This window comes from Numida meleagris, chromosome 1 (genome assembly GCF_002078875.1).
Source record: "Numida meleagris isolate 19003 breed g44 Domestic line chromosome 1, NumMel1.0, whole genome shotgun sequence".
NCBI lineage: Eukaryota > Metazoa > Chordata > Aves > Galliformes > Numididae > Numida > Numida meleagris.
In genome coordinates this window covers 137120050-137141412 of record NC_034409.1, presented here as the reverse complement: position 1 = coordinate 137141412, position 21363 = coordinate 137120050, and the positions used below count along the sequence as shown (strand labels likewise).

The following is a 21363-nucleotide window of genomic DNA, read 5'->3' as shown; positions in this document are numbered from 1 at the left end:
TTCTCCAGCACTGCAAATACCATTAAAGAAAAGATGTAATGATATCCCCCTCACCCCTCCCATCCACCAGTTCAGCAGTCTACACACAGGAGGCCAACCAGTTAAACCCCCTTTCTAGAGAGATAGGAGGAGAAGGAAAGAAGAGGGACAATCTAATTAAAACTAGAGCACTGGCTTGTTTTGCAGCAGCATTGACAACAACAGGATCTACTACTTTCACTGGCTCTTGCAGCTGATGATCCCCTAAACTGATCAAGCAAAGCAGCCTAGAGTGGGCACAGGATGGAAAGGACTTCAACAGGCACGAATTTCACAGGATACCTAACAAGTACCTATGTAATAAAACTGTTAAGCACATCACTGTGGTGTCATCACTAACCACACCACTTGTTCTCTCTCTGCTAACCACTCTAATGCCGCACTCCCAAAGTAAAATAAGCAAAGGGGTGAAGAAAATAAAGGGTGGGAGTGTAAAAATTTAAGTACATGAAAATCACCTAAAATCACCCAAGGCTACCAGACCAGGATCTGTCCTTTACAAACAGTACAGCAGCTAGTAACGCCTCCTATTTGTTTGCTTGGTTCTCTCCCTAGTTTTTTTCCTTTATTTGACCACCTGAGGCAGTTCCCACTATGTTGTGCTTTCTGTAGGGCTGGCAAAGCAAGCAGCACTGAGGATTTGCACTGGAGCAGGGGCTTGACTCAGCTGTTGACATTTTGTTTCTAAATCAGACTCAAAAGCAATGGCAAGTTAATTATTTCTAAATACTCCACTCAAAGCACAGCAAACTTGATGATGAAATAGAGCAGTGGTCATATGCTACATGAAAACACAAGTCAAAAGAAAGTGAAAAGGTTGGTGCTTTGGTGGGGTTTCAGGGTTTTACTTTTGGAGGTCTTTTTATTTTGTTGTTTGGTTGTTTTTTTCTGCGTGTGTTTTTTTGTTTATTTGTTCTCAACTCCAGCTACAGCTTACAGGGAAAGAAGGATTAATCAGGATTAATCAAAAACATCATCCATTAGATATGAGCCTTCAGCTCAACTTCTTCAGGAAACAATTTACTGTGACAGCCCCTCACCCCCAGTCCTCCACTGATCCCATAAGCCAGAGGTGTATGAGCAGCCTGCACGCTTCTCCCAGGGGCACAGCAGCTCACCACACTGAAGCAGGGCAATGACAAAAGGCAGCTGTCGGGCTGCTCACTCTCCCCACAGCAAAGGCTGCAGTGGGAGGCAGAAACACCTGAGGAAGCCACTCAGGGCATCCCTGCAGTGGAAGGATTTCCCCACTTCGTTGTAAGTCACTAGACTCCAGCTTCATGCCTGGCCCACGAGATGGCACTGACAGAAAGATGTTGCTCCCTCTTTTCCCCTCTCCCACACCGGGCTGCACCACCGGCTCTGCAGTGATCCAGAGAAGACTGCCACCTACTGAAACATCACCTCATCTTCCCACATCACTGGCACCCTCTGGACCTGCCATCGGACCGGAGAGGTTGACAGAACAAGGCAACACAGCTGAAGACATCTTATTTTCAGTAAATGACTCCGAGGTTATCAGCACCACAGTTTGCTCCACTATCTAGAATTCTTTTCAATGTTTCCTGATATAAAGATCTAGAAAAAGCAAGTAATATCGGAAGAATTATGCTTCCCACAGGTTAGCTCTCAGTAACAGGGCTACAAGCAGCCCAGCAACCGGTGAAATGCCTAAATACAGTCAGCAACAGTGAAATAGAAGGCACAAGCAAAAATGTGTAAGAGCTACAACTATCTGGATATTCAGCTCAACACAGTAAGATTAATTCCCCCAAAGGAGAGGGGAAAATCACCACTTCTAAATATGCCTTTTCCTTTTAATTAGAGGAAGCGTGCAAGGTACTTTCTCCTCTCATCAAGACAATCTTATAAAAATCAAGCCTGCAAAACCTCCTCTTCTCAACAGGGCGTACATCTTTCCCACACACGCCAAGAAATTTGCATGCAAGCAGAAGTCAGGAATAGTAGCAATGCTGGAAGCATTTAAGAAATTACATCAGGTCCTAAGATGACCTGGATTTGATATTCCATCATTGTAACACACAAGAATCAACATCAAGTGCTCCTAAATAGAAATCAGAGAAATATTATGCTGAAACCAGCAAACAAAAGCAATAGCCTGCATTATGGAGCCAGACTTCCTTCCATGTAGTCCCCATCTCAAGTAATCTTCAAAGCAACTGTTCTACTGGAATTGTTCTTCAGCTCTTGTGCAGCTTGGAGGAGGCTGAGGGGAGGCCTCATGGCGGCTGCAGCTCCTCACAGGGAGCGGAGGGGCAGCGCTGAGCTCTGCTCTCTGGGACAGCGACAGGGCCCGAGGAAACGGCATGGAGCTGTCAGGGGAGGGGCAGCTGGGGGTTAGGGAAAGGTTCTGCACCAGAGGGTGGTGGGCATGGAACAGCCTGCCCAGGGCAGTGGGCATGGTCCTGAGCTGCTGGAGTTCAAGGAGTGTTAGGACAGCGCTCTCAAGCATGGGGTTTGAATGCTGGGTGGTACTGTGTGGAGCCAGGAGTTGAACTCCATGATTCCTGCAGGTCCCTTCCAATTCAGGATATTCTATGGTAAAACTTTGCTTTCAAAAATAGGATGCAACCAGAGGAAAGTTTCCTAGGTTCCTGCAGAGACCAACCAATGCCACTTGCTATACTGCAGGATGCGCTACAGATGTAACAACTCTTTTGGTAGCTTGAGTCCAAAAACACAGCATTATGTGCCTTTAAAGTGTAACTCAAGCTGCTGGTATTCAAGTTTTCAACACACAGAATACACTATCTATAACACAGATTGTATGTAAGGAGGAGAAAAGATCAACTTGTGTCACAGACAGGCTTGGGAAATTTAGCTGATGCCTAATAAGGTGATTGTGTTCAGTACTGCGGTTGTAGAGTGAAAGCTGCGTTCACATTTTTATTTTCAGTACATCTGCCAGTTAAACCTCTTACAGGTCTTCAAAATAATTTAAGAGAAGGGAGGTAGCAAGACCTCTGAAGCCCAGCTTCAGAAGTTATCTGTAAAAACCAGAAGAGCAACCCACATGACCATAGCCATTCTCTGTGAGGGAAAAACAACCGAACAGGCAGGCTCTGAGATGCACCCAGAACTGCCTCCTGAAATGCACCCCACCATGCAGCACCCACCACATAGCAGGTGCCACCTTCCCCCTGCCACCATGCCTGCTACAGTTCACCTCTTCTGTCCAGGAGCTGCCTTCACACATTGCTTGCTCCTTGTTCAGAATTAAGCAGAAGAGAAGTCCCTCCTCCGCCCACAGGGCAAGCAGAGCAGCCCTTCCTTGCTGAAATTCACACCAAAGAGCTGGAAGGCAGGAGAGGGCTAAAGAAATCAGAGCAAGAACTCCTCCGACAAGCCAGGAGAAGAGCACAAGCCAGCAAACCATTCTCTTTTTTTTTCTTTCCTTGGGCACCCTGATGCTCTGCCCAAAAGCCCCTCCTCCTCTGGCTCTCTATACCAACCTGCTTCTCCTGATTCTCCTAGCTTCCACACTTCTATCAAAAAAAAGCACTGAAACCCTTTTGTGAAAACTATTTGCTGTACATGAGCACAAGAGCGCATTGCTGAAGTCTGCTGTGCATTCTAGATTAATTGTGCAATTTACTTTTGTTTTAATTACTGTGCAAGGGTTTATTCAGATCTTCGGAATAAAATGAACCGCAGAAATGAAGCAGCTACACAGAAGCCTCTCCCGAACCACAGAGCAACTCATCCCAGCTGTTGCAAAACCGCTCTGAGCAGATACATACTAGATAACAGTTACAGCAAAGAAGCACAGTGTATGCACCTCCGCACCTCCCCCTGCATGCAGTGACAACTGAAATCTTCTAGATGCACACCTCTCATACATGGTCCATGAAGTCAAGACAAATGGATCAGTGCCCATGGTACATTCACCATGCCATACGTACTCCACATGCATGCTGGCTTACATGCGTGCTCAAAGTACTAGGTCAGCACGCAATACAGAAGAATTTGCAGGTATACAAACATTTAAAATCTAAATTAGAAGTCATAATATTGGCCTAAAGCTCTTCTATGCTAGGAACCTTAGCCATTCCTAATTCACTAGCAGAAGTCAAGTAACTCCATTCATGACAGCAACTTGCTCTACAGTTTCCTTGTACAAATAGATCTTCAAATGTTGTCATGCAGAATACCTTACGAAGGCAGCAGGGCTGTAGCCATCATTATCTTGGGAAATACACAAGGCTCAGAGAGAAAAAGCAGCATCACCTTATAGATGAACTGCTATGGTTGTTGAGGGGGTGGAGCAGAGAGGAAGAGAGAAAGGCACATAATCCCGCCCCCAAAAGATTAGCTGGTCTAACAGAACAACACTGGCACCCCTTGCAAACTTCTCCCCAGGGCTACAGCTGCATCACAGACACATTTGCGTATCTTGATATAATTCATAGCTCTCAAGATTTCATTTCCCAAATTTGCATGCAGTGTTTGGAACCTTAAGGGCAAATCCTTCTTGCAAGAGAGATTTACCAATGAACAGAGGATCTTAGATTCCACAGCATTGCCAGGTTTGTTTTATTTCTTCTTTAGTTACCTCACTGTAGCAGTAAAATCCTGATTTTGGCATCGCTTCCTCTGTAATAAACTGACTATCCTGAACACCAGAAGTAAGGAGGTCTCTTGACAGGTAGGGAAACGATTCTCAAGTCCACAGCTCACCTTATTTTTCCATTAGCCAGCTTTTCCACCACTGTAACAGTCAGAAATACAAAGTATTTTTGAGCTCAAGACACACTTGCAGTTAAGCAGACAATTCTTTATTCAATGAAAGCCAGCAGGAAAACATGGCAAGATACTACTCTGGGAATATGATAAAGTAGGACTTTGGTAGCGTTCAAAGGATACATCAAGTGTTCAGTCCTTTAAACAACAAGCACTATAATGTAGTTTTATACTTCTCTTAAGATATTACTTACTATTATCCTACATTTAACTGCTCCCTAAACACACTCCTCCACTGCTGATGTTGACAAAGCTCTTCAGAGCTTCTTTTTGGCCCCACAGACTGTAACACATCTCTGGCCAAAGACAGACTGCAAATCCCCAGGAAACTAAGACTCCTTAGAAAAAAAAACACTGGAGTAACCCAATACAGGGACAAGACAATCATCACAGACAAACTCACAAGGGCCCAGGAAGGAACAAATACTCTACGAGCTCTTTTTTGTTTCCATCTTTCCTGCCAGTGTTCAGTGGAAGATACTGCATATCTGCAGCGAGTTCCATATCAAGTACATCTATCCAATAATCCTCTTCTAGAACTGAGTCCACTATGCAAAATCACTGTTGTAGCTCTTCTCTGGTAACCTATTTTGACAAAGAGGTCATTCTTCCTAAAAGGGAACATCATTAAGCATCTTTTTCCCAAAGATCGAACTGTGTGGAAAAACAGCCCTTAAAGCAAAATTGGTAAGAACAATATATAGCAAATTGGCTCCCCACCTAAGGAAGATGCACACTAAGTTGTGAACTTGCAATGCAGACAGCTGTTCCTACAGTCTGTTCCATCTATGTAGACATTTGTCAAATCCGGTGAAGCTTCAAAGCCTCAAACCTCTTGACACTACAATTATTCTAAGCAAACACTAACAGCTTACAGAAGGGAAAAATAATACGGAGTTGAAAATTCAGTCCTTCAACTCCAGTTGAGATGCCAGGAACATTTGTTGTTGTTGTTAACAGGTCTTAGATTTTTTTAATCTATACATCAGTATTTTAAGAAGTATTACAAAAACACCTGTAGAACAATCTTACAGTTATTAATTGAAACTATTTCTGCTTTGCCAACCCAGATTTCAACTTCCAAAGGCTTATTGCAAGCCCCAAATTAAGCACTCATTTTGTTTTAGAACACTTACACATCAAATACTGCGGAGGGAAGGAATGGGTCCATTGGTTTCCCCTGAGGAACAGCAATTCTTCTCATTAGAATTTGAGCTATGCTTTCTAAATATGTTAGCTAACAGTTTAAACATATTCAGGAAAGGAAGAAAATAAGGATAACTTTCAGACATCAGAACATTCCCAAAGCAACACAGCCTCTCACCTCTGCCCTTATCTTTACGGTACGGAGACAGCAGTCATCACATCCTCCAACAAACAGAAACCATAGAGGAAAATATCTGAAAGAAACCGGCCACTGAGGCACATCTTTCTGTTAACCGTGGCAGTTCATCAAGTTCTCAGGCATGCACCTAAGTTCCAAAGCTAGAACCATACAGCATAAAAAGCAAAGTGCTCTGACACAGTTCTGTAAAGCCACAATTTTACTTTATCCACAACAACTTCAGATCTAGGAACAAAAAGAGGTTGTGCAATGCTGAACCTAGGCTAAGCAAACCAGTGCAGTGCTCTTACCACACTCTAAAAATCATAGAGAGGAATCACCCAACCTGACTACATACAACTCAATGCCATTTTAAAGTCAACTTGTAAAGCCATGCAAAACTGTAGGTAGAATACTTACATTACAAAAGTCACCACATTCATGCACAGAAGGCAAGATGTCCCCGCTCCAATCTAGAGCCTCCTGTTACCCATACTATTCAAACATTTATTCTATTTAAAATATCACAACCACAGCCACTAGTTTGACAAATGTTTATACTCACCATTAACTCATTATCTAATCTACTGTCCCCTGAAAAATCTCTGCCACTGTTTTCAGAGACGCTCTTCACTCAATGCAAAAACAGAAGGCAGTCTTCAAAGCAAGCAGTCACCCTGTTTCTAAATCCAACCACAAGTAAGGAAGCATTATATCAATGCTGCACAGAGAAGCTATGGCACCTCCCCAGTTCCCACAGCAAGTGAGGCAGAGATCCACGAGGGCTGACTCACACCTTGTTACAGCAGAGAGGAGAAAGAGCCCAGGGTTAGCAGGCGGCCGAGAGGCCTCTGCCAGATACTCACTTGTTGAATCTGGGCTGTCCTTCCTCATCTCTGGCCACAGCCAGGGGGTTGGAAAAATTAATGAGAAAACAACAGGGAACGGACAACCTCCAAGCATAACCAAAGATCCTAAGACAAACATAGAAGGTTCTGTAAGCCTAAGCATTTGTGCCCCTTCCTGCTGGGCTCTCACCTCTGCTGGTAGCTTGGGATAATTCCTGTTCCAACATGCTGGGCTGGAAGCTGCTGCAGCCAAGTGCCTCCACGTAAGAAAGGAGTTTCCGGCAACCTTGCTGAGAAGCCCCTGAAGCCACGCTAACACTTTGGTTATGCTCAGAAATATTCAGGCTCCAAGCATAAGACAAAAATTATCTTTCCTTAAAGTCATTGTTCTTCGCTTTCTTGCCACTTTGACCAAAAGACCTGACAAAAGCTTTCCGCAAACCACGGCTGAAAAAGCTCCAAGCTCAGTGAGAGACCTACTAAGGGAAAGAATACAAAGAGATGGATGCCCACTACATTTTTCTTTCGCTTTCATATTTGCAATTTATTTCTGAACTGAGACTTGAAGTGTCTCCCTCACCAACTCTCTCTAGCGCATGTATCTCCACTACTTGCATTTTAGGTCCGTTCTCACACAGGGAGGTATAAATATGGAAAACTTAACACAGACATAAAATAAAAAACAAATGGGAAGTCAGCTAATATAAGACAAAACCAAACACTTAAGAGAATGCAAAGCTCACCCCAGAGCCTGATTTCTGAATTTCATAGAAACTGTTTTTTTCTCCCAGCAAATTGCAGATTTTCTTTGAAGGTGGAAGGCAGCTAGAATAATTAAGTCTTATTTCACAAGGAACAGCACTAAAAACTTCTTTTTTTTAATCTTCTCCCAGGACAGAACACAGGATTAAGTGCAAGTCCTGCATCACTAATTTCAGTAATGATAGCTCACCGCACAGAGCCTCAGGAAAGCACAGCCTGCTTATAATGATATTCTGTTACTGCCCCACAATATTACAGGCAGGACCAGAGGCATTGCAAGAACCTGAGAACTTATTAAGGCAACACGGAGCTAGTTCACATTCAGAAGCACCAGAAACCACCTTTTCCACCCCCCAAAAAAACCCTCTAAGAGCCGAGATTACAATGCCTCTCCCTTTCCAATGCGGAGAAGTTGGGAGCTGCTTTGGATTACATCAGTTCCCTCTCCCACACACCCATCAAGGAAGCGAGGCAGCAGCACGTCCCTCTCACAGCTAAATATAAAAGGAACGTGGGACTCGCTAATGTGCAACCCTGCGAACACATGTTTGGGAAATATGGCAGTTCGCTGCGTTTTTATGCAACCCGAAGGATGCTCGGGAGAAACTACATCTACCATTTTCCCTAATTAGAGCTTCCCCGGGCTGTGAGCGGCTACATTTCCACAAGCCGACTCCAGCGCTGCGCAAACCGAGCGGAAACGACGCTAAGACCCCGCTGCAGGAGAAAGGCAGAGCCGCACCGGCACCACCGCGCTGCCGCAAGCCGAGCAGCGCTACGGGCACGGCGAGCGCACCGGCGCGCCGCAACCCGGCTTCTCCACGCCCAGCCCCGCAGGGCCGGGAGCCGAGCGGAGCCGCAGCGCTCCCCCCGACCCCGCAGCCCCCGGCCCGCAGCGCGGCGCGGCGAGGGAGGGGCGGCCGCCACCATCTTGTCCGCCGCCCCCGCGCCCCGGCACAAAGGCACAAAGGCGGCAGCGCCGCTCCTCCCGGGCACCGCGCCGGGCGGCCCCGGCCCCCGGCCCCGCCGCCCCACTCACCTCCAGGCGGAGCGAGGCGCCGCAGCCCCGCAGGAACTCGCGGATGTTGCTCAGGCACTCGCCCTCCGTGCGCGGCTCCGGGTACACCTGGAAGAGAAGAGGCGGCGGCTCAGCGCGGACCCGGCCCCGCGGGGCGCGGCCCGGCCCCCGCTCCCTCACCTCCCGCTCCCTCCGCTCCTGCCTGGGAAGGAGTTGAACCGGGAAGTAAACACGGAGCGCAGGAAATGGCGTGCGAGGGCGGAGGGCACAGCGCGCAGCCCGGCTGCCGCGGCCCCGGCGGCTCAGAGCGGCACGGCCGGCGCGGGGCGGGAGCGGGAGGGGCGGAGCGCAGCCTCCGCCTGGCACCGGGCCCCGCCGCTCGGAGAGCGGAATCCTGGGGGGATTTTAGACGTCATTGAGAGAAAAGCCTGGGAAGAGCTCGGTGGGAAATGTGCCGGTACCCAGTTAATAATCCACCAGCTGCAGGGCCAGTATTGACTAGCTCTGTTTGTCTGTGGTTTGATAGTCAGCCACAGCCCCTTCCTACCTCGGGAAAGGGGGAACCCCACAGAGGAAAGCCGTGACTGCACCTCAGAAACCTGCCTGGGAGTGTGCTCACAAGTAGCCACGTTCACACTGGGTGCAGCTCAGCCTCTATCCGGAATCTTTACAGTAGAACCTCCCAGGGAAAAGGAGCCATACTTAGCTCACCTAATTGCACACACAAGTATTGTTTCACACACACACCAAAAAAAATATATATATATATATTTTTAAGCAAGTCCACCAAACAAAATATTGCTCAAACCAAGAGGTAAACAGACCTCCAGCTCTGAGCACATCGTTCTGCATGAGCTGGAAAGCCCAACAAAGTGCTCTGGAAGCCACTAGGCACTGTGCCCTTTGCCTGTACGTTACACTAGAGAGGCAGGTTTGTTGCACATGCACTGATGTAAACCCACATGCATAATCCACCTCCAAAACACATGGAGCTCAGCATAAGGCTGACTCCAAACATCAAGCTGGAACCAAGGCAGGGCCGTCCTGCAGAGTTTGTACAGAATATTCTGGCCCCATAGTACCACAAGCATCAACAAACACCACTTAGAACAAAGAAATGTAAAACATGGGTTGCTATTGCTTCCTCAAGACAAAATTCAGATTAATTTCACACCAACGCCACAATTGCACAGTACAATTTGGAAGCAATACGAACAGAAGAAGTTCTACTTTTTTCAAGTAAGCACACACAAATGGCAACAGACCCCGCTGGGAACATCGTGAGTGTCATCCCTCCTGCATTGTTTTTTTTTTTTTTTTCTAGTTTTGCATTTATTGTTTGCTATATGTTTTGATTCTTCTGATTCATTTACTTCTCAATTCTAGTAGGAATCCTCAAGCTTAGCCTAACACCCACTGTTAGAAACATTTCTGGAGAGTTCTGTCAGTATTTCCATGTTCATGCTTCTAGTTTGCTCCTACCTCATATTCCTGTCTAACATGGGATACACAATAACTACACAGTTGTACTTTAACTTTTTTTTCTTAGACTATTTGCATAACAACTGCTTTTAATCACCCTTTAAAGCTCACACTTCCTCATCCCTTTTTTGCACCTATCATTTCTTGGTTGCTTCCACTTCATCAAACCTCTTCATTCTGAGAAAGCTTAAAATCACCTCCTCAGGTAAGAAGCCACTGTAAATCTAGATTTCTCTCAAAGGAAATAAGCTTGTTGTCTCATAAAATAGCCAGGTGTATCACCTAAATGTACTTTATCCTCAAAGTCCCTAGCAAGTTATGCGCTGAACACAATAATTGCAAGGTACTCAGATACGTGAAGTACAACCTCATAAAAGACAGCACAATACCTGAGAATAGGGGAGGAGAGAAGGAAAAAAGAAGAGAGGTAAGAAAGACAGCTGACGTAGAGGGCAAAAACTTCCAATTAAAGACTAAGCATACAAAAAGCAAAAATATATATATTTTAAAAGTAAAATAAAATACAATCCAGCCAAGCTAAATATGCCTGCAGAATCTCAGCCCCACCAGAACTGAAATGCATGTTTCCAGTTAAAAATCATCTCTCATAATAATAAAACAAGTTACAGCAGATCTTTAAAAAAAAAAAAAGCTTTTTTTTCCCCTCTCAAAAACAAGTGAGGGTAATGGACTTCAGTAGTGCAGGAAGATGACATGAGCAGGCTGCATTTTCTCAGCTCTGTGGGTACAGTGGCATTTTCATCCAAAAGGAAACAGAAACATATATGTAGAAAATCTGAAAATATCTTAGCACATATATCCTGCTGGAAATGTGAAGTGTTAAGGAATCCACAAAAAGAAGTAAATCCATTATGCTATTTACCTGGAAAACTTCAATATGACTCCAAAAATTTTCTTCCACAGAGCAGCACAATGACCTGGGCAGCACACTCAGAACCTCTGATCAAATCTCAAAGTTCAGTGAGGAGGGCCAAGCCAGTGTTAAACTCCCACCTGTGGTATCAGGCATTTGGTGCCTCTACAGACAGCTGCATCGAGCTCAGAGGGGTCATCTCTCACAGGAACCATCTACAGCCTCCCTTTGCACGTTGTAACAGAAATGTGTGCAGAGTGAAGGCAGGTAAGTACTGAGTCCGCTCAGAAGACAGTAAATGCATTCAGAAAGCAAGGATAAACAACAAAATTTTTTTTTTAAAAATCAACAACTGAAGTAGGGTCATGCTCCAGAATTACTTAGCTTAACAGAAAGTAGATGGCACGTATGTAAAGGCAATGAAAAGGAGAAAATATCTGTTTTCCTATCCAGTATTTGTTTCCTCCCCTGGCTGTCAGAGACCCACGCTGTCAGTTCATTAGCAGGGGCTGCCCTCTTATTACAAGCCTGTAGCACCCGTAGCACAAAGGGGCCTCAGTGTTGAACTGGAACCTCTACGCGCTACAGTCATACAAATAAAAAGGAATAAATGTAATTAGAAAAGACAGCACTTCCAGAGGGACCTGATAGATTCTTAATTAAGGATCGGGGCTCCACAGGGGAATTCAGAGAGACAAGGGAAGGTAATACACAGAGCAGGAGCAACAGCCTGCACCACTTCTTTGTGGTTCACGGACAGGCTCTGATTGAGGCTTAATCTCTCAGGGAGCAGTTCTAGAAGTTAGGAATAGCTCAGCAAGGACACATACGCTATGTAGCACAACTGCAAAGAAGTGGACTACACTTTTTCTGCCACCCAGAAAAGGTAGAGAACAATGTGTGATGCAAATGGATGGCACCCAGCTAAAATTACATCTATTTTGATCAACTCTGTGGCTTCAACCAATACAGCAAATGCACTTTTAAAAGGACAAAACAGAGACAGGCAGTATTGAACAAAGCCATGACAGAAGATAACTTTAGAAAAAAAAAAAAAAAGGCTACCTTTTGGGCAGGGAAAGTATGCAAAGAAAATAAGCAAGGAATGTGTAACATAATGAATGAGTTTAAAAGACAGAAAGATAGCTCCTTGATTGTAATAAGTAAACTATAAATTAATAAGAAGGCGACATCATCGGGTTTATATATGGAAAACCAGCTGCTCGCTTGCATTCGTACAATGAGCAAAATGGGCCAAAGTAAGAAATCTTTCAAAAAAAAAAAAAGGAATGAAGGCAATAGTAAAAGAAATTTAAAAAAATTAATCTGTATAGTAACTCTGTTGCCATTCATTCATTTATGTAGTGTGACCTACAGTAGGCACAACATGGTTTAGTATGAAGGGAGACCACCCCGGTTATGAGACAGCAGAAACCAGCAGCAAACAGAACAGGTACTGCCAAGCAGCGACTGTGTCCAGCACACCCTGAGCAGTGCTCTGCGCAGGAGCACGGCTGCCTGAGTGCAGTTCAAACATCCAGTCTTCAGGCAGGCACACCGGGGGAAAAACCCCACAAAGGGCCAATCTTGTGCTTTAAAGAGTGTTATAGAAGAATAAAATCATAAGGGAATGTGTTTTGTCCTGTAAGTACCAGAAGGATAGCGTCTCATGTTACAGTGTGTCACTGGATCATTTTTCCCATATAGTATTAATGTTGATATGAAGTGACAGCAGCAGGATTCGATAGTTAAACTAAAAACACGGGGCAGGATTCTTAGAAAGACACAGCCTGGGCTTTAGGCTCAATGGAGCACTGTACCCTACTGTTTCTGCTGTACTGTAGCTCTTTGGTACTGACATTTCCCAACCTATAAAGCCTGTTGCCACACCGACACATCAGCTGCAGCTCCCTGCTCCCCTGGCTTCTACCTAGTCAAGACACCTGGCATCAAGAACATTTTGGGTGATGGAAGGCTTACTCCAGCTCTGAGCTCTTCTTCTGCACATGTCCCAGAACACTGCTGTGCCTGGTCAGCCTTCATTAACAGTGACCTGCACTCAAACGCACTAATGTTCTGCTTTAGCTGCTTCTCTCCCTTATTGCAAACAGCCCTCAGCTAGTACTGTCAAGATTGGGAAGGAAATGTACAGTTTTCTTAAAATGTCAATCAGTCCTGTGGCAGCCTTAATAAGCTGGCTCTTTAAGTCCTACGCATCACTTAGAGCCACTTTTTTTTTTTTTTTAAATCTGCCCCCTGAAAATAATACTGTGGGACTGATGTAGCTGTTGGAGCTCATCCTTTCCAATCTGCACCTGTATTAAACAACATTCAGGAAAACAGGATATTCTTTGCAGTGGAAGTACTGTACTTTTGTTGCTTCCCTTGGACCCTGATCAAATTCCCATCAACGTTTATAAACTAGCTCCCATGAAACAGATATTTGATTAAGGCTAAGACATAAGCATATTAAGTTAAGGGCATCATGGTATCCCAAATGATAGTTTTGTTTTCACAACTTTCCATTACATTTTTATATCCCCACACACACTTAAAAAAAAAAAAAAAAGAACACCTACATTAAGACAGCACTAAGAAACTGAGAATGCCAAGCATGGAAAGCTGAGGACTGCAAGTTGTTCTTGCAACTGCAGCTCTAAGCCACCTGTAGGCCCACCTTGTGATCTGAACCAGGTGGGACTCTACTGATGCACAAAGTATTGCATATATGCACACAGAGGTCTAGTTACAGCTGGATGAGTAATTTTTCCAGCATTTCCAAATATTTCTAAATCCTTTATTTTTTTACTGTTTTAAAGAAAAAGATGGTAGTGGCTGGCACGCAGACGTACCAAGCCCTGTACTGTATTACCAGCCCCACTGAACTGCAGGAACGAAGCACACAGTGCCTACAGGAAGAAGAGCACTTCCATGGAGCTGCTCGGTAAAGAAACACGAAGAAATTCTCCTCCAGGGCTGGGGCAGAGGCTGCTGGAAACCCACTGCAGCAGATAACTGGGGAGCACCCTGCAGGCAGGTGGGGGCTTCACACCCTCCCACAGCCCTGGCAGCCCCGCCTGCGCATCACGCGCTGGGGCGGTGGGAGCCCAATCACTCAGGGTTTGTTTACACTGGGAGAGCTCTGCTGCTAGCAGCGCTGGCACCAGTCCTCCGTGTGGATGTAACATATGCCAGAGAGGGAATTCCTCTGCCAGCCGCACTGTACCACTTCCCCCAGTGGCACTGATGGAGCCAACTAAAGCACTGCTCTGTCAGCACAGCTGCATCGGCCAGAGGTGTAGGATTTGATGGCTTTTACACCTCAGCATGTGAGAAAGTATTCCACAGGCCTACCAAAATCCCACAGCAGAGACCCTGCTCCGGGCAGGCTGCCAACATTTTCCTATGGCACTCACTGCAGAGCAGGAAAATGGAGACCTGAATGACATTCTCCTAGACTGGAATAGCCCTTCGTGTGTCAGGAGGGTCTCTGCCTGCTGGGGTCCACAGGGAGGAATAGGGCCACAGAAACTTCTCTGCTCATCACCTGCACCAGAGGTGGCTGGCAGCTGCAACCTCACATCTGTGATGCTGTGGAGAGAGAGCATTGCTTTGCTCCACACCGGGGGCTCACATCAGCTAGAGATGGGGCAGAAAGGCTCAGCCATCCAGGGCAGAATCCAGGCAGGGCACATGCTGGTGTTCCTGCTACACTGCCAGCTCACAACATCTCTGTAAGCCCTGTTGTGCCTGAAACTTTACAAAGTTTCATCTTCACAGACACTGGGTAGTAACAAATGAAAAGTCTTATTTATGAAACGTGTATATTCAACACCCCTCCCCCCCCCCATGGTACAAAGGCAGATTTTACATACATATATGTATGCATATAAATTATACATATATAGAATCCGTAAACTTCCAATTTTAAGGCCACAGTTGCAGTTTTTCTAAGGTTTGAGTTACAGCCATAGGCATCTTCCCTTGAAAGATGTGGAGCATTCTGCCCCCTAGCACGCTGTGTGCTGCTGGCACCCCAGAGCTCTTCCTCTTAGCCACAGACATGCAGTGTTTGGAGGATGGTCTAGGTAACAGCAGGGCACCCAAGGGCTAAGGCATTGCCACCTCTGTTGTAAGTGTTACACACAAACCTAGAAAGCACGTATCTTCTAGGAACTGTGGAAAGGACATTAAAGAGAACAAGATCAGCAAAACTAAACTTCCTCCATATTTTTTCCTCATTAAAACAATTCCCTCATCAATAGCTTCACTAATTACCCTTTCTTCTGCGGGTCTGGCATATCGAAAAGTCTGTCTAGACCTTTCAGCATTAACGAGGTCTGATTTTGAGGGAAAAGGGACAGAAAATGCAGATACTGGTCCCCCGCTTCCTTGGCACACTGTCATTCTCTGGACATCAGAGCCACCAGAATTACAGAGCCAGCAAGTAAGTGCAAAAAGCAGCAGCATTTTCCACCAGTGCTTGCAAGGCAATGTGGTCAATGACAACTCCATAAGGAGACCAAACAGTCCCATGAGGAAGCTCACAGGAACACTTCTGAGAATCAAACCTCCTTAGAAAAAGAAAAAAAAAAAAAAAGCATTTTTACAGTTTTAACAATCTCACTTGGGGTAGCTTTCCCCAGAGCTGGGCTCACTCTCCCTGCACCAACACCAGTCTCCCTGTGCAGGCAGCCACAGCTGCCCAGCAGGGATTACTCTTGCCAGAGGCACAAATAATCTCCCCAGGAGGCTCCATGCAAGGACTGCTGCTAAGTGGAGAGAGCACACATACATCAAATGCAGGTTTTGCTTCTTGCCTCCTTGGCCTAGTCCTCAGATGACCTGCTGCTGCAACACCTCCCATGGGTCTTGGCAAGCGCTGACAGGGCAGTCCGTTGGTTTGGCCAGGTGTACCTTGGCAGCCCCACAAGTACCAGAGCTACTTCTCAAATTCAGACTGCTCAGGCGGCTGGCCACTGCCACTTGATGGGTGGCACTGCTCACAGGGTACTCACATTGCCTCACAAGCATCTGATTTCAGTCTCTATGACCCTGGTTGCAGCTCATCCTGCACTCTTGCAAAGGCCTCTGGCTGCAACATTCACTGCTTGTGATCAGTGTTGACTCCCAGGCACCTGCCCTTTCTTTGCAAAGTCTGAAACATCACAGCCAGGTCACTCTTTGTCAACAGAAGTACTTGGCTAAGAGGAATCAGAGAAAAGGGAATGGGCTGCCAAGAGAAGCAGTGGATGCCTCATCCCTGGAGGTGTTCAAGGCCAGGTTGGATGGGGCCTTGGGCAAACTGACCAAAGGACTGATTGAGTGGTTGACAACCCTGTCTAAGGCAGGGAGTTGGAACTGGATGATCCTTAAGGATTCTTCCAACCCAAATCATACTATGATTCTATGACTCCATGAACACAGTGCTCACCTGGTCAAAGCAAAGGGCTTTTACACTTACCATAAGGCAAGGTTGCGGAGATAATCACCGCAGATGGCAGCCTGTATCCTCCTTCTGGGGACTCTGACTCCAACTGCTTGTGCTCACATAGAGCAATCCATTTGCCTTTGGACTCTCACACAGCTCATTTCTTCCCAAATTAAAGTTCAGAATGCCTCTTTCCACCAGAGACCTCAACCATTAGGTCAAACCTCCCATCAGTACTGACCCAAGCACCAACATATAACCACAAACACTGATCACAGTGCCCAGTCCTCCACAGGGAGAGCCAAATTTTGTCTTGACTATATGCTGAGCCTCCATCGGCAAGGAAACATGTTACCCATCTGCCCCAGCCAGCCTCCTATCACTCCTCTTGCATGCCTGCACCACCAGAGCAGCCCCCAGGAGGCCAGGCCCCACAGGCGCAGCAGTCAAGGCTGTCCTCAGTCCCTGGGATGTACCCCTAGGGCTCCACAGAAAAGGGGACACAGAAGTCCCCAGCAGAGAGCTGGTACTCCTTCCTCCCCAAGTGCATCTCCCCTGTTTTCTCCAAAGCCAAGGAAGCTGTCCTCAAAGTAATACATTTCAGTCGAGCAATCGGCCAAAAAATGAAAGTACAAACAAAACTTAATGGAGCGCGAAGCGAAGGATGACAAGGAAAATTCTCGCTCCAGTTTTAATCTCTATTTACAATGCCAGAAGTGGGTCAAATAGGTCTGCGATGGAGGGATTCGTCTGAAGAATGATCTCTGCAGCAAAAGGCATGCATGCAGTGAACAACTGCATGGCAGTACGGCTGCAGCAGCCTCTCCCTGACCCCAGGGCCACTCAGCCTTACAGAAGCTGTAACACAAAACCTTGGCTTCTCATTCAAATGACTTTTAGCACAGCTCTCCATCCCCTAGCAAGATCCACAGACCAGTGCGATGCAGCACAAGTCTGAGCTTTAAAGAGTTGAGGCATCGCTGGGTTTGGGCAAAGGGAAGTGGCAGTCATTGGTTTTGCACTGTTTGTTGCAGGCAACTGTTCTGCCTTCTGCTCCTTTCCCCTGTTACGAGGCTGCTCAACAGGACTATTACTCTGCCCAAATCCTGCCTTGTTTTACCTCCTCATGGCCACTCTTCAAAAGCAACGCAACTGCAGCAATGTCCAGCAGCAGCCCAAAAGCAAGAGATGCAATGCATAGTAATACTGCCTTCCAGCACGCTCCCACTCACAGTTCCTGGAATCAGATGAATTGAATACCTGTCTGCTGCTCAAGACAGGCAACCGTTCTGTAAACAAATGCAGCCAATGCTCCCTGACAAGGAGTTACTCTGCACAAAGACAGCACACAAACACAATGCAATCTACAGGAAGAACACCGACCAGCCCTCAAACCCACCAATTCATTTTATCGACTGAAGAACAATCTACTATCTGACCTTCAGGTGCTTTACTCCTTCTATGGGCAGGCAACCCTTATTTACTAAAATTGTTCTACTAATTACTCACAGGGTACCCGGAGGCTTTCAAAGCACAAAATGCCAAAAATATATCATTACATTCCGGTGAGCATTGAGTGCTCTTCCTAAGCTGTTTTTGAAAGAATGAAAGGAACGCTTTTAGAGCATTTGCTAGAAAACATCTTCAAGACACTGGTAAGCAGTTCTTCTAATTTGTATTTTTCATGTTCTTTTTGGTTTTAGTAGCTACTTTGTTTTAACAGGAAGATAAGCTCCACCAGTCCTCAAAGTTCTTGCTTATGTCAGGTATGCATAGAAAGTTGTGATCTTAAATGATACTGAGAGGTGAACCAGTCTAGATCTGTGGCCCAAACCAGGTATTGGTGAGACCTCAGACAAGTCTGGTCTGAACTGAAGGATTTCAGGATAAATAGGGAATAAAGGGGCTCATATTTAAAACCTGCTCAGTATAAGAAAATTCTCCATAAATGAACAGTAGTAGAAAAAAAAGACATGGGGGGGGGGGGGAATCACCAGGATACAAGGATGTAGGGATGTAGATGTTATATGTTCCATCGGCAAACCACGGGAAATAAAAGAAAAAAAAGAGAACAGTATTATGCAAATGGCTCAGACATACTCCTTTCATGCTCCTAGCTACCACTGTGAGGTACGCTCTGAAACTACAGAGAAAGCATATTCACAAAGTCAGACTGGAACATGAGTTCATGAGTCCTTCAAAGGCATCTATGGGCTAGAAAGCACAGTGTGAAAGGCCAAAAACTATGTGTAGGTCCACACACAAAACAAAGGAATTAGTAAATACACAGAGAGCTCTAGCAGAGAGCCAGACGTGTTGGCTGGGGCAAGTGGCAGGCCGAGAGCCCTCCTCCCCTTTGCCAGCTGTCCCAGCCCACCACCATGAGCTGCACATCCCCACACCACCAGGCTCATCCCAGTGTGGCAGAATGGATAGCAGCACCCCACTGACAGCTCCCGTGGGAAGCTGTGCCCCTGCACAGCCTCCTCTAGCTCTGGGGTCAGGAAGGAACCCCCAGCATCAGAGATGTTGGCTCCTCTGTCATGATAACAAGAGCAAGCCTCTCCTTCACATCAAAGCCACTCCTAGCTGTACTGTACACAGAAGCACGTGAAGTTGGGAAACACTCTCGTAGCACTTATTTCCATCTCACTCATATCTGTTTTGGTGTGCCTGCAGCAGAGCCTGTTCCCTACTAAATCTCAGGACCCCATCCTCCCAGGCTTGCCAGGATTGCGGGGATAGTCCTACGCTGCCCTAATGCTCAGCACCCAACTCCACGGGGCTCTGGAGACCGGAGGCAGGGAGGCACAGCAGGACGGGCTGGGGAACCACCACAGCTGTCATGCAGATGGAAGGATGCACCAACAGACCATTCCTGAGGGGATCTGCACCCCACTGTGCAACTGGTGCCAAGGAGTGGACACGCATTACTTCCAGCTGCATCACACACACAGAATAACAGAACCGTAGGGGTTGGGAGGGACCTCTGGAGATCATCTAGTCCAACCCCACTGCTAAAGCTGGATCCCTACAGTAGATTGCATGGGAAAGCGTCCAGGCGGGTTTTGAGTCTCTCAAGAGAAGGGGACTCCACAGCCTCTCTGGGCAGCTTGCTCCAGGCCACGGCTGTCCCAGCCAGCTGTCCCCGGGGTGGACCCTGCGTTACTCATGCTCCTGTGTCATTTCAATAACACCTGTGGGCTCCGGGATCATTTCCACATCCCCATTTGTTTGGAGTCCATGAGGACAGCACCGAGCCAGCAAACCTAGCAGGGTGGACAACAGCACAAAGCAGCAACAACCACAATCTGTGGGGAACTGAGGAGTCTGCTCCGAACCCAGCACCCTACGGAGCCCAAAGGTTTCCAACTCTGAGGCTCGAGAAAGCCACACACCAGGTGACCACAGCCACCTGCCAGGTGACCTTCAGTAGCCACCAGCAAGAGGGGGAAAGTTAGCTCCGTGAGGTGTGCCAGCACACGGAGGCCCCCAGAAAGGCAAAATAAAGAGAGAGAAAGAAAACAAGCAGGACAACAGCCTGCATTATACAGCGGCTCAGGGAAATTAAATTGGGAAATTTTAATGTTAGGAGCGGACACGGGGCTAGGGGAGCGCTTTTTGTTCCCTCCCGCCCGCTCCATCCTCCCCGGGGAGAACTCGGCACCAAACCTCCGGGGTCCCCAAGGCGGAGGCCGCCGCCGCCCCCGGCCTGACAAAGCCCGCTCCCCCCGACTCACTTTCTCGATGGATCCCGGCAGCAGGCGCTCGAGCAGGCGGCACAGCACCACGCCGTCCTTCAGGGAGGACTGCAGGAAGCCCTCTGGGTCGGCGATGCTCTTCTTGGGCGACTCCAGCACGCCCAGGGCGATCAGCCACGTAACGGTCTGCTCGGCCGAAGTCATGGCCGCGCGGAGCTGGGTTGGAGGGGGGGGGGGCGGCTTTATGGGATCGCTGTCTCCCCTCCCCGGGCGGGGGTTTCAGGCCGAGGCCCCCGCCTCCCCCATGTGAATGCGGATGACGACGCCCCGCCACACACACACACACACATACACACACACATGCAGCCGCAGAGCCGCCTCCTCCCCGCCCCGTGACGGCACGGGGCTTGCGCGCCCGCGGAGCCCCCCCCCGCCCCCGCGCCCGCGGAGCCGGACCGGGCGGCGGCTGCCCCCCGGCGGCCCGAGCGGCGCGGGGCTTCCGCGGCTGCGGAGCGCTGGGGGAGCCGCCCGCCTCCGCAGGCTGCTTGCGGCGGGGCCTGTGCGGCACGGGGACAGCGGGCTGCAGCGGGAGGGTGCTCGGGATCAATCCGTTACTGTGAGCGCGGTGAGGCGCTGGCACGGGCTGCCCAGAGAGGGTGTGTGCGCCCCATCCCTGGAGGGATCCAAGGCCAGGTTGGACGGGGCTTTTATGGCTGTTTTTGCCTCGTCTGTCAGCCCCTGGAGCAGCGAGGAGATGGTCTAGATAGATGTACGGTTCTACCTGTGCCAAACCAAGGTCGGGATTTTAATGGGGTGGAGACCGGTTAAACATCAGTTTGATCAGAAACCCACACAGCAGGTGACTCTGACCGTAGATTTGCCCTATAGAAGTTTACATCCTCCTGAGAAAAAGCGTCATCCCTACAAAGCAATGCTTTGCATTAAACACAGAGATCATAGAATCACAGAATGGCTTGGGTTGGAAGAGTCCTTAAAGATTACCTCATTCCAACCCTCTGCCATGGGCAGGGCTGCCCCCCACCAGGTCAGGCTGCCCAGGGCCCCATCCAACCTGGCCATGAGCGCCTCCAGGGATGGGGCACCACAGCTTCTCTGGGCAGCC

The 21363-nt window shown here is 47.6% G+C and overlaps 1 protein-coding gene across 4 annotated transcripts in view; it reads right to left on the bottom strand.

Moving 5' to 3' along the window:
• Nucleotides 1–20605, bottom strand: part of ARHGEF7 (Rho guanine nucleotide exchange factor 7) — a 112302-nt gene extending 91697 nt beyond the window's left edge. Inside the window, exons 1-2 of one of the 4 annotated variants that reach the window (XM_021415447.1) lie at nt 20280–20605; nt 8774–8860 (exon numbers count right to left, since the gene is read on the bottom strand). In XM_021415447.1, the coding sequence (XP_021271122.1) occupies nt 8774–8860; nt 20280–20444 (252 nt within the window). In that variant the 5' untranslated portion in view covers nt 20445–20605. Of the gene's footprint in view, nt 1–8773; nt 8861–8932; nt 9060–20279 lie in introns of those variants that run through there. The other 3 variants (XM_021415416.1, XM_021415432.1, XM_021415441.1) reach the window with 3 other exon arrangements.